This window comes from Podarcis liolepis (assembly GCF_965112155.1).
Source record: "Podarcis liolepis genome assembly, chromosome: 3".
NCBI lineage: Eukaryota > Metazoa > Chordata > Lepidosauria > Squamata > Lacertidae > Podarcis > Podarcis liolepis.
Genome location: NC_139557.1, coordinates 105,047,727 through 105,059,819, shown reverse-complemented (window position 1 = coordinate 105,059,819; position 12,093 = coordinate 105,047,727). Strand labels below are relative to the sequence as shown.

Below are 12,093 nucleotides of genomic sequence, written 5' to 3'. Positions count from 1 at the left end.
GGAATGAATGGGTAGACTTCTGCAGGCAGTCTGAAGATGTAGAAGCTTGGAGGTGAAGCCACTAGTGAGGAAATGGGTAAAATTTGTCGTTCTTATGTCAAACAGATAAGAAAAAGATGGGCCAATTCTGCCAGTTACTGGCAAGGAATAATTTTAGCTGCTAGCAGTAATTTCCGGACCAGCTCATGATGTTTCCTGTGCACGGTTCTTTCTAAATACCCTAATTCTATAATGAAAGGGTTCAGAGGGACTGAATGGCCAATAATTAAACCAATGGTTATAACCAATTTACCCTGCAAAACAGAGGGATTTTAGAACAGAACCATCAAATGTGCTAAAATTAGCACTGACTTGCATACATCTCCATCAGTTATCCATTCCCCTTGTACTGATTTACTCACATGGGCTGGAGTCACACACCAATGATTAAGAATTCCAATCGGGATTCCACCAACCCAACTCCGCAAATGGCAGAAAAAACGACACTTGTTTATCTTCTCACACAAAAAGCCAAGAATAAGTCCCAATGCCTGATGACATACCCAGAAGGAAATTTCTGCTCATATATCAGATACAGTAACTAATATCAGCTAGACTCAAGTAAGATATGCCCAACTTAAAAATGGAAAGCGTAATGCTGGTGCTACATCTTTAAAAATGTAGTATAAACACCGACAACTGGGAAACACTGGCCTGCGAGTGCTCCAGTTGGAGAACAGCCTTTGCCAAAGGCGTCATGGGCTTTGAAGACACTCGAACTCAGGACGAAATGGAGAAACAAGCTAAGAGGAAGGCACGCTTGGCAAACCATGATTAACTCCACTGTGTCTCCACTGTGGAAGGACGTGTGGATCCAGAATTTGAATCCTCATCACTTATGGACTCACTGTTAAGATCGTGTTCATGGAAGACAATCTTACTCAGCTACGAGTGATTGCCAAAGAAGAAAAAGAAGAAGCCCAAGAAGTGTTGTTCATCATAAAGCAGGTTCTCTGGGCTTGCAATAGTAAATGCTCTTTTTTATCAGCCAGAAACATGCTTGTTTTTTCCATCTTGGGCTTATAAAGTCCTTGATTTCTCTCAAGTGGGTGGTTAGCTGAACCTTGTGGATGAGAAGTCTGATTATTCTCCATGATCGGCTGCATTTTAAACAGCTGCTCCAACATGTTTTTCAGCTTCGGTTATCACAAGATGTGCCTTTCTTCTTCTTTTTTTAAAAGGATTCGACATATCAGAAGAGGTTCAGAGGAGGGTCGCAAAGGTTATCAGAGTATGGAAAAGAAGTCCAGCGAGGAAAGGTTGGCCATTCCCTTACAGCAGACACTGCAACCGTCCCTATTTCCCAGGGACACACCACATTTTCTGGATCCCCTGTCAGGTAAATTCCTGTCCCTTTTTGTGAGGCTGGTCATTCATCAAGTTTCAGTTCTTACTGCATGATCTCTAGATGTCGAACCATAGTTTCCAGGTCATGGGAGGCAGTAGTTCAACTTTATTCTGCACTAGTCAGGCCTTACCTGGAGTACGGAATACTGGACACCATCCCTTAAGAAGGATGCAGGTAGGAAAATAGGAAAGGCTGAATGGGCTTAAGCTACAGAAGGGTACACTCTGGCTTAAACTAAGGAGGAACCACTTGATGGGAAGAGCAGTCTAACAAGGGAAGCAATTAGTTAAAAGAGTGGGGTGGTGGGCTCTCTGCCACACTTGGATATCTTCAAGCAAAGACTGGCAGGTTGTTGGGAATACTCAAGCCCTAGATTTCCTGCATCGATCTCCTTCCAGTTCTATGATTCTACAAACTCATAGAGGCTTATCAACAGCTATTACCCATGAAAAGCTCACATGAACCTCTCCTCCATGCATTGAGAAATGTACTCTGAAAAATCAGGCGCTTGCAAACAACAAGATGAGGGGAAACATCCACTTCACGTATTGCTTGTTAACATCCAGGTGCATCCTGTTTAAGTGTCTTATGACATTATACTGAGAAATGTATGATGTTATGGCTGCAGATACCTGCATTTGTGTGTAGGGGGGTCCTGCCTAGTAGATAGATAGATAGATAGATAGATAGATAGATAGATAGATAGATGATAGATTTTTGTTACTATCAAGCAATATATAAATCTTGTGGAATAAATTGCTGGCTGCTGCATGCACTTCTTAAAATGCGTAAGCTTCAGGCACTTAAAACTGGCATCTCAGAAAGATTGCTGTGCGGACCACATTAGACAAGTCAAACACCTTACCATCAGTTGCTTGCAGGCTGTATGTCAGGCCCAAGGCAAGGTAACCCTTGGCTAAGAACTCTTGGGCATCTTCTCCCAAGCCAATCACCATCTTGGCAAAACGCTCTCCTTCCTCCAGCTGTAAGGGTAAGCCAATAAGAGAGACAAACATTACCGGAAGGGCCCCTTTGCAAAAAGAACACTCCTTTGGGGAGGGGGAATCAAAACAGATGATCATCCCTTTGGGATGAACAGTGCATGCAAAAATTGGTTCCTTTGATTCTGGAGGTAATATAGCCATCATGAGTTGCAGCCACCGACAGCCTTATCCCTCCATAAATCTGTTTAGTCCAGGGTTTCCCAAACTTGGATCTCCAGCTGTTTTTGTACTACAAGTCCCATCATCTCTGACTACTGGCCCTGCTAGCTAGGGATGATGGGAGTTGTAGTCCAAAAACAGCTGGACACCCAAGATTGGGAAACCCTGGTCTATTCCCTTGTAAAAGCCATATTAAACTGGTGGACAACCCAATGGCTGGTATTGTCAAGGTGTGTTCAATGGGGTGCTCCCCACATTCTGCAGACCTGCAGCATCCCCACGCCAGCTATGTTTCTGCTGCAGTTAAAGGCATAGGAGCAGAGCCATTAAAAGAAAGAAAAAACCTCTGGCACATGCATGCCTAGCTAAAATTTTGAGCCTGTCATCGGCGTTAACTTACAAGCAGGAAGGACAAGGCCTGCACGGGGCCCGTTGGCGGATGTTCTAAAGTTAGAGGAGGGGCTGCAGATGGGAGACGAAGGGCATGCTTGAGAGTCTCCAAGTGTATTCCTCATTAGCTCACAGGATAGGCTGCAGGCCTTGTCAGCAATAATCGACAGTGTCAGCTCTGGGTTAAGAGCCAAGCAGCATAGCTTAGCACTATTGGACAGATCCTCCTTCTCGGAGACTTTGATTAGAGGCTCAAGTTTTCTTTAATGGTTTGACTTGGAGCTAGACCAGGTTAGACACCAATATTTCAGGGTCCGGTGGGAAAGCATTCTTGATACCCAGCCTTGTCAATAACTCAGTGGTTTGCTCACCTCCTTCGTCCCAGAAAGGTTAAACATAACTCGGCCTGCCAGAAATGCGCTTGCCACCCCGACCCTTCCAAAAAGATCCCCTTCTGCGGAGCCTGTTTTGCATTATGATTGTGAGCAAAGAGTTCGTAGAATCACAGGACTGTAGAGTTGGAAGGGTCCGGGTTCTGGGACACTAAGCCGGAATAAAATTCCAGGGTGACCAAGAAGCCTCAGGCTACATTAAAAGTTCTGCAACCTCTCGGGGTTCCTCAGCTGTCAGAGAGAGCGAGAACAAGTTGTCATCCTCTCCTGAGCTGTAGGAGGTATGCACAAATAACACTCAGCAAGATTTGCCAACAAGCTGCATTCAACCGCTGCAAAATATAATAATCTGAGCTCTCCACTGCCATCATCGTTGATAGAAACTGTGTGTTTTGTTAGCAGCAGCCTAACTCCTGAAAGCTGTTTTCCCCGAAACAGGGGGAGGCAGTTTCCCACAAACCATGTCATTTGACGGAAGGTTTAGGAATGTCTGTTTGAGCCATGCCCACAGGCACAATGACAAGGGAGAAGGAACAGCAGGTGCTATTCCCTGGCAAGCTGCCGCCCAGCTGGTAGTCAGCTGGCACAACTTGTTTTGTGTTTTCCTTTTTCTTCTTCCTCAGGAGTCCAAGGCCTCATGCAATAAAATCCGTACTCTGTGTGTTTGTGCCCGTGTGTGTGTGTGTATAAAAGAGCTTTCATCAGGAACAACTTGGCATTGCTGGGGACAAGAGCAGTGCTCCCTCCTTGGAGCAGAGGGGGAAATACTTTGAACAGCCTTTGCCAACTTGCTGCCTTCAAGATGTTCTGGACTACACCTCTCAGCAGGCTCTGCTGACTGGGGGTGATGGGCATTGTCAGCCCTAAACATATGGAGGGCACCAGGCTGGTGACAAGGCAGATTTAGATTTTCAGAGGAAGGAGGTGTTGCTCAAAATTAAATAAATGGGAAGATAAAATGGGGAAGGGTTTAGAATGAAACCCCAGCATTGGGGCAAGTGCTTGTGGAGGCACACAGGTAGAAGATTTAGAAAGTCTTATGCAGGAAGGTTCATAGCTCAGTGGCAGAACAACTGCTTTGCATGCAGAAGGTTCTCCAGTTGGGCTTGGTGGCATCTCTATCTGCTCTATATGAACCTGACTCCATCATTAAAAAACAGCCATTCCAACCTCCAAGCATATAGCTGATATACAGTGGTACCTCTGGTTGCGAACGGGATCCATTACGGAGCCCCGTTCGCAACGTGAGCGGAACGCAACCAGCGTCTGCGCGGGTCACGATTTGCCGCTTCTGCGCATGCGCGTGACATCATTTAGAGCGTCTGCGCATGCGCGAGCGGCGAAACCCTGAAGTAACCCTTTCTGGTACTTCCAGGTTGCCGCGGGACGCAACCTGAAGAGATTTAACCTGAAGCAAACGTAACAAGAGGTATGACTGTATACTATGAAGTTTTATCTTACTACAATGCAGTGGTACCTCGGGTTAAGTACTTAATTCGTTCTGGAGGTTCGTTCTTAACCTGAAACTGTTCTTAACCTGAAGCACCATTTTAGCTAATGGGGCCTCCTGCTGCGCCGCCGGAGCACGATTTCTGTTCTCATCCTGAAGCAAAGTTCTTAACCCGAGGTACTATTTCTGGGTTAGCGGAGTCTGTAACCTGAAGCGTATGTAACCTGAAGCGTATGTAACCCGAGGTACCACTGTACAGAAAACTCAGTGAGATTTTTTTTAATGTCCCCTTTAAATGAGGAAGGCCTGCCATGAAGGCCTTGGGAATTACAGGGTCCGCATTTCACAGCCTTTCTGTGGAGCTGCCGGGGGTTTTGTGAGTGTTTTTGCTATTGAAGCATCCGACTGACACTTCCGAGGCAATTTCAATGCTGCCATCAATGAGTTTCTCTGGCTGCAGTCCAGCTAATGAGACCTGCCCATTGTAAGCCAGCGTATGCGTGCCTATCACTTGCTGGACCAAGAAACTCAGGCATAAATGAAATCTGCGTCCAAATGTGCATCTGAACGTACTCCCAGATGTGAATGACATTTATGCGTACTGCATTGTTTCCAGTGGAATATAAATGCTCATTGAAAGGCACATCTCCATCCACACAGTAATAGTAAAAGGAAGTATTAATACAGGGCTTATACAGCATGTCCAAACTACTTTACGTGCATTACCATATTCATTTAATCCTAACACAACATAGGGCATGTTTGAATTGTTCAACTTTCAAATTCCAAAAATGGGGGGTGCTAAAAAGTTGTAACATGACTTGGGAATTCAAAATATATTTTGTTTAAATTAATATAATGCAGTTTTGCTTGGTAAGTAAAATGTCTGCAAACTTGTATAGAAATCATTAAAAAATGATTTGCAGTACTTGCAGTTATATAATCATCATCATCATCAGTGCTTTTCTTCTAGAAAAAGGGTGCCGGTACTGCGTACCCTTGAGTACTCCCAGAAAAAAGCACTTACTACTACTACTACTACTACTACTACTACTACTACTACTACTATTGCTATTTAGCATTACCTGACATTTTCAGAAGGTAACATTAAAATTCTTTGGTTTTCCAAAAGCAGCCTGTCTACTTTTTCATCAAACATAGACTTACCAAGCTAACAGTTGCCCCGTTGCAATAACAAAAGCAGGCTTGAATTCCTCACATCCCAAAACATATTTTTTAGACTCCCTCACTGAAGAAATTCGCAAAAAGAGTTCACCCCCTAAAATGACATGCCCAATTACAACAACCTTGTAAAGCGAGTAGTTGTTACCACACTCAAGTTTCAGAAGGAAGAAATTAGGCCAAGATGCCATTTGAATGGCAAAGCCCATCAACTTTGGGGTGGTCTGGTCACCTCAAATATTTTATTAAGGGCCCCTGATATGACCTCAGCCCCTAGGAGTTGACTCCTATGCCACCAGCCCTGAGGTGCCCCGTCCCTGAGGTATAGTGTATTTTACTAACTGTACCCCCTGGCGCATTGGGATTTCTGGATATCTTTGCTGCTCCCAATTAATATTCATTTCTGCTTCTTAAGCATTCTGAGATTCCGAACACAAGGGCAGGAAAGTAAATTAAATGGCAGCTTGATTAACTAGCGAGAGAAAGTGCTCTGTGCTTTTCCAAACGTGCTGTAATTATTAAAATGATGTTTATTCCAAGCAGTTAAAAAGAACCGGGCTGGGGGGGGGGAGAGAAGATATTTCTAAGTACAGCTTTCTTGAGTACAATAAACAAAGCCCAACAGCTATACCACCACACCATAGAATAAGCATTAGACAGGGAAAGAACACTGGGCTTCTCGCTTATACGCTGCGTTCTGGCTTCCTCTCTCTTTCTGTAGCTAACTGGCAATTACATTTCTAAATTTATTCCAAAACTAACAGCGTATTTATAGCTTGCTGGAAATGCACAGAATAAGTCGCCTTTGCAAAGCTTCCTGAAAAATGAAGTGCCTTGATATTTCCTAGCTGAGAAGTTGTTAATTTTCCATTAAACGGCCGCAACCAGGTACCTAGGTACACCTAGCTATTCACACTGCTGCCAATAATGGAGAAATTATCCTGCCGGACTTCCACTGACGGTGATCTCATTCTAATTTTATTACTCTGCAATTTGAACGCGCATAATGACTGTAATCATTGTATTTAGGAAAGAAGTCCTCCCAAGGCTGAAGTATTATGCTTTGCTGATGGAAGGAGGCAGTGTTGCTGATAAATGATGGGAACCATGTAGAATTTATGAGGGCGTACATGGTGTTTTAACCGTTTCTTGCTAACTTGTGCCCTGCATTATATTACCAGCCGATGGGTTTGGTGTCTCACGTTCCATTGCCATCTACGTTGGGACCTGCAATTAAATGTCGCAGAGCATGCCAGGTTCCTTACAGGGCTCCAGCCAGGCTGGAACAGAATCCTTATAGTGCTTATAAGACTTTTGGTCTGCGGATCTAGGCCTCCCCATTTGTGGCCCCCAAGGCTGCTTCGGTCAAGCCACACCCACCTGCCCAAATGACATCAGATATGGGGGGGGGGTTGGTTGAAGACACAGTTCCCTGCCGAAAGCAGGGTTTGCAGGCATGTTCGGTTTATTGGTTGTAAGGGGGCCTGAAATGTTCTGTGCCTTTGCAAAACACTACAGTGGTTGTGTTCAGGATCCACCAAGGCAATGCAGTGGAAGAGTTTTCACAAGAGTACAGGGAAGAGAGAAGAACATAGCTTTTTTTCCTTTCCCACCCTCCTGAAACCTCCCACAATCTGACGCTGTAGCCTATAAATAGGTCTCCTTAAATATATTCCCAAGCACATCCCCCCCCCCCAAATAAGACTTAGATTCTAAATGGATGGCTACTAGTCGGTCTTGAGAGAGGAAGGGAAGCTCTATGGCAGGAGCAAAACTGGTGCATTCAGGAAGGGCAGACACACACAAAATGCACATGTTGCCCATATTCTTTTAACACATCCCTCTTGCCATCTACTGTCTGGGCTGGAGTCAGACACAGGTTAGCACTAAAGTAATAAGTTCCCAGTAGTGATGTATGGAAGTGAGAGCTGGACCATAAAGAAGGCTGATCGCCGAAGAATTGATGCTTTTGAATTATGGTGCTGGAGGAGACTCTTGAGAGTCCCATGGACTGCAAGAAGATCAAACCTCTCCATTCTGAAGGAAATCAGCCCTGAGTGCTCACTGGAAGGACAGATCCTGAAGCTGATGCTCCAATACTTTGGCCACCTCATGAGAAGAGAAGACTCCCTGGAAAAGACCCTGATGTTGGGAAAGATGGAGGGCACAAGGAGAAGGGGACGACAGAGGACGAAATGGTTGGATAGTGTTCTCAAAGCTACCAGCATGAGTTTGACCAAACTGCGGGAGGCAGTGGAAGACAGGAGTGCCTGGCGTGCTCTGGTCCATGGGGTCACGAAGAGTCGGACACGACTCAACGACTAAACAACAACAACAAGTCATCAAAGCCAGTGAAGCCAACTCTTCATTCAAGTAAACCTAAATGCAGTTCAAGCCTAGTGGTCTCAGCAACCCTTGCCAGTAGGTCTTGCCCCAATGACACAGTTGTGAGGACTGGAGGTCCTTGCCTTCCCATCAGTCCCTAAGGCTCCTCTCCTGGGTTTTCCCCACTCAAAAGTCTCAAACTGTGTCTGCGCACAACCAATCTCTATTCTGCTCTTTTGATTTCTCAGAGACCAGAGGGAAAGGGAGCTGGTTGCAGCAGGAGGGGGGAGACCCCCTGGATTCTCCAGCAGCCTCTTGGCCCTCCCCATCCTCTTCAGCCTCTGCTTCTGCCTCTGATTGTGGACTGCTCTCTGCCACAGACTCTTCCTGCTCACTAAATCCTGTTGCTCCTCCAGCTTCTGACATCTCCTCCTCCCAGTCTTCTCCTTCTGACCACTCATGGTCATCCCACCAACAATCCCCTGGCTCTGAGCCATCTTCCCCTGGGGGGTTCCCCAGCTGGTGCCTCCCACCACTCCTCTGCATCCAGCTCGTCCGTGACATCTGCACTGAAATTGTGCTCCAAACTCTCTTATGTTTAAAAAGCAAAGCGGGTGAGGCTAGAAATCAAGGAAAACTGGAGGGGGTGAGTGTGTCATCTGCTATAGCAGGTGTCTCATTAAGCAAAGTCTATTCCTGCATGCTGCTTTTTGAAGACACAGCTGCACTGAGTCCATTGCACTGAGGCCTGGGACTTGCAGCTAGACCTTTTCAATGGCAGCATCGAGACAGTGGAACTCATTGCGGGGGAACTTGAACCAGCTGCCTCTTTGAGCACCTTCAGAAGGCAACCAAAAACAATTTTATTTGAGCCTGCTTTTTACAATGCTCATTCATTATTTACTGATATATCGCTGCTGCTGTTTAGTTACTGCATTCTTGCCCTTTTTGGTGATTTGCCATCTTATATTCGATGCTTGCCCAATTTTGGGTGGAAAAGAAAGCTTTAAAATTATTCTACAAAAATAAGCATGTAAATGCTTTGCGGAACACCACGAAGAAAAGAAACAGCCCCCCAAAAAGAAAAGAACCCACAGCCAAGAACTATTATAGCAAAACGATTCCAGAATTTTTTGCATGTTAGCAGTTCAATCCTGTGCATGTTTACCTGGAAGCAATGTCTCCTGTGTTCAATGGGACCCCAGGATCCCACAATATTGGAACCTCAAGAACAAAAACTTTATTCTACTGTACACACGAGCATCCTTAAGTTCCTTAAGACTGCATCCATTAATTGAATTGTCAGTGTAACTACCTGAAGAACTTACTTACTGCAATATTAAAACGTAGCAAGGCGCTGCCCCCTCGCAAAGGAGCACAATGCACTTCAACACCATAAAATATTAACAATAATATTTTTTTTAAAAAATTCTCCCTGGAAGTATTTATTTGACTGTGACAGTCGAGAAAAAGCGAGGCCTGCATGAGGCGTTTTATCACCCGCATTGTGATCCTGTAATATTTATTTCAACCCGTTAATTATTCAGTCAAATCAATTAAAAGCAGGACAATTAATCAGCCCCCGAGCTCTTGGCAACCGTCTATTTCCCTTCCCTGCAGCTTGCCACTTCTTATTTTACTTGATATTTCCAATGATCATCATCCGCCGCTGACTGCAGGGCCACCTGGTGGAGACGCCACTGGCGTAAACGGCAGGCTGAGAATTTATTAAAACCCAAGCAGCTAAACAACCGGCAGATGCTTCTGCTGCCGAAGATTATCAACGTTTTTCCGAGCCGCGGCTCCTCCCAGCCACCCCTATTGCGGTGACTGGAGGGTACGTCTTAACAAGGCTGACATTTTGAACACACACACACACAGAGAGACCCTGCTGTTGTGACACTGGGAGCAAGAGAAAGCGAACCAGCTGCCAGCTGGAGAAAACCAAGCGGATGAGCTCCTAGGTACATTTAGGCAGCAATCCTGAGCCTACTTAAGGGGTGCAATGTCTGACTGTAGCGGGGGGGCTTACCCCCCTCCCCGTCAAAAAAAAGAAGCAGCATGCATACTGGACTGGCTGCACAGGAGGAAAACAACAACCAAGCCTTCATATTCTGTTTGGAGGGGAATTGGATAGAGCAGGCAGTTCCCCACTCTGAAGCAGCAGGCAACAGCACTGAGGGGACCCTCGCACCGCTTTTCAGTGCAGAGCTGTAATTTTGCAGCTGTTCAGGCTCACTCCCCCCCCCCGCCTCTTGTCTCCTCCTCTCTTTGAGCCGCACTCAAACGCCGCTGCTGTCAATGCGGCACCTAATGCATTATGTAACAAGCACTGCGCCAGCTTGCTTACCCAGTGCAGAGGCCCGATGCAGACCTTGGCGGCCAGGAGCGGGACGGTGGGGTCCTCAGGACGCAGCTTCGCGCATTCTTTGAGCACCGAGACGGCGTGGGCGGACTGGGCAGAAGGAGGAAGAAAGAAGGGGAGAGGCGTTTGGTTAGGCAATGCAGCTCCCAAGTACAAGCAAACGTCACCTCTTCAATACTTAGTGCTGACTCCGCAGAGTTAAGACACCTGAAAGAGAAGAATCGGGGTTCCCTGGAAACTGCATCCTGTGGCTGATAAACTTGCCTCCCCCCCACGGAGCAGGACCACTGATAGGTTGCAGTTACTGAGAAGCAAGGGGAAGGTGCTTTGCTTCTGCTCATGCTCCCACCCCACCCCAAGGAGCCTCTTATGTCTCCATTTCACTCGCTCCACACAGCTGTACCCTAACAATGAACTGGGTTCGTAGGTTTGGAAGGGTCATCTAGACCAACCCCATGCACAAATCACAGCTAAAAGATCGCTGGCAGATGGCCACCCAACCTCTGATTTCCTTATGCTCCGCAGGGGTCTTCTGATGGGGCACTTTGGTGATTTCCCTATGCCACGCTGCTGCCCCGTGGAACTCCTTGCCAATAGAAGTTTGGTGAAAGATGTCCCTGCCTGTTTCTAGGCATCTTGGAAGAAGTGTGTTGTTCACACAGGCCTTTCAGACCTGAGATCCTTTACTGACCGGCTGTCAATGATGCGCTTGACATTTTTAATTCTTCCTTACTGTAATGGTGTCTCTTTAGTTTGACTAGTGCCCTGTGACATTTTCACATTAAAGTTTGGTTTAGAAATATTTAAATAAAGAGAGTGTTCTACTTGCCAATGAGCATGGAAACTGCTCCCCAGCAAGCACCCCACTCACCCCAGAAAACTGTCCTAATATTAAGCAGTCTCTATCTCACCCTCTGCAATCAGAATCCATTTCCGGTGCATACAGAAAGCTCTTTTCTGCCAAAATTTCAGGTGCTTCTCTCTTGCTCAGCATATTGCAAGGCTGCCAACACTCCTATGCACAGTTTAGGCATGATACGCAATTTCTGAATTTCTGTACTGCCTGCATTAAACAGAAGGAAGTACTATTCTGCATAGGGGCCATTGGATTGGGGGAGGGGGACGACAAATGGATTTGGTATAGGGGAAAAGGTAAGTAGAGATCTCATCATGAATGGTGGGAGATTCAGGGAAGATAAAAGCAAGTGATTCGTCACACTGGCCACATACTCAACATTCCTCAGATAAAAATAGGCACATTTCTCACACAAACGCACTCATACAACTGATCCTCCTCATCCCCCCCCATTTGTGTTCCTCCCCAGAAGAGCATTTCCACCACAACAATGCAACACGACACAACACAACACACATATCCTCCACCATCCTGAAAAACCCCCGTAATTCTGCTTTTATTTAATTCTTTGATGGATTTACAA

The 12,093-nt window shown here is 45.9% G+C and overlaps 1 protein-coding gene and 1 long non-coding RNA gene across 5 annotated transcripts in view; both read right to left on the bottom strand.

Moving 5' to 3' along the window:
* The window catches only part of LOC310702832, a 311,903-nt gene that overhangs the window by 103,541 nt on the left and 196,269 nt on the right, over window positions 1-12,093 (bottom strand). The gene's annotated exons all lie outside the window — the stretch shown is intronic.
* TTC7A (tetratricopeptide repeat domain 7A) overlaps window positions 1-12,093 on the bottom strand; it is a 183,744-nt gene that overhangs the window by 108,988 nt on the left and 62,663 nt on the right. For all 4 annotated transcript variants that reach the window (XM_083494305.1, XM_083494306.1, XM_083494307.1 and 1 more), the window contains exons 11-12: window positions 10,640-10,744; window positions 2,253-2,370 (exon numbers count right to left, since the gene is read on the bottom strand). In XM_083494305.1, coding sequence (XP_083350431.1) covers window positions 2,253-2,370; window positions 10,640-10,744 — 223 coding nt within the window. The remainder of the gene's footprint in view (window positions 1-2,252; window positions 2,371-10,639; window positions 10,745-12,093) is intronic.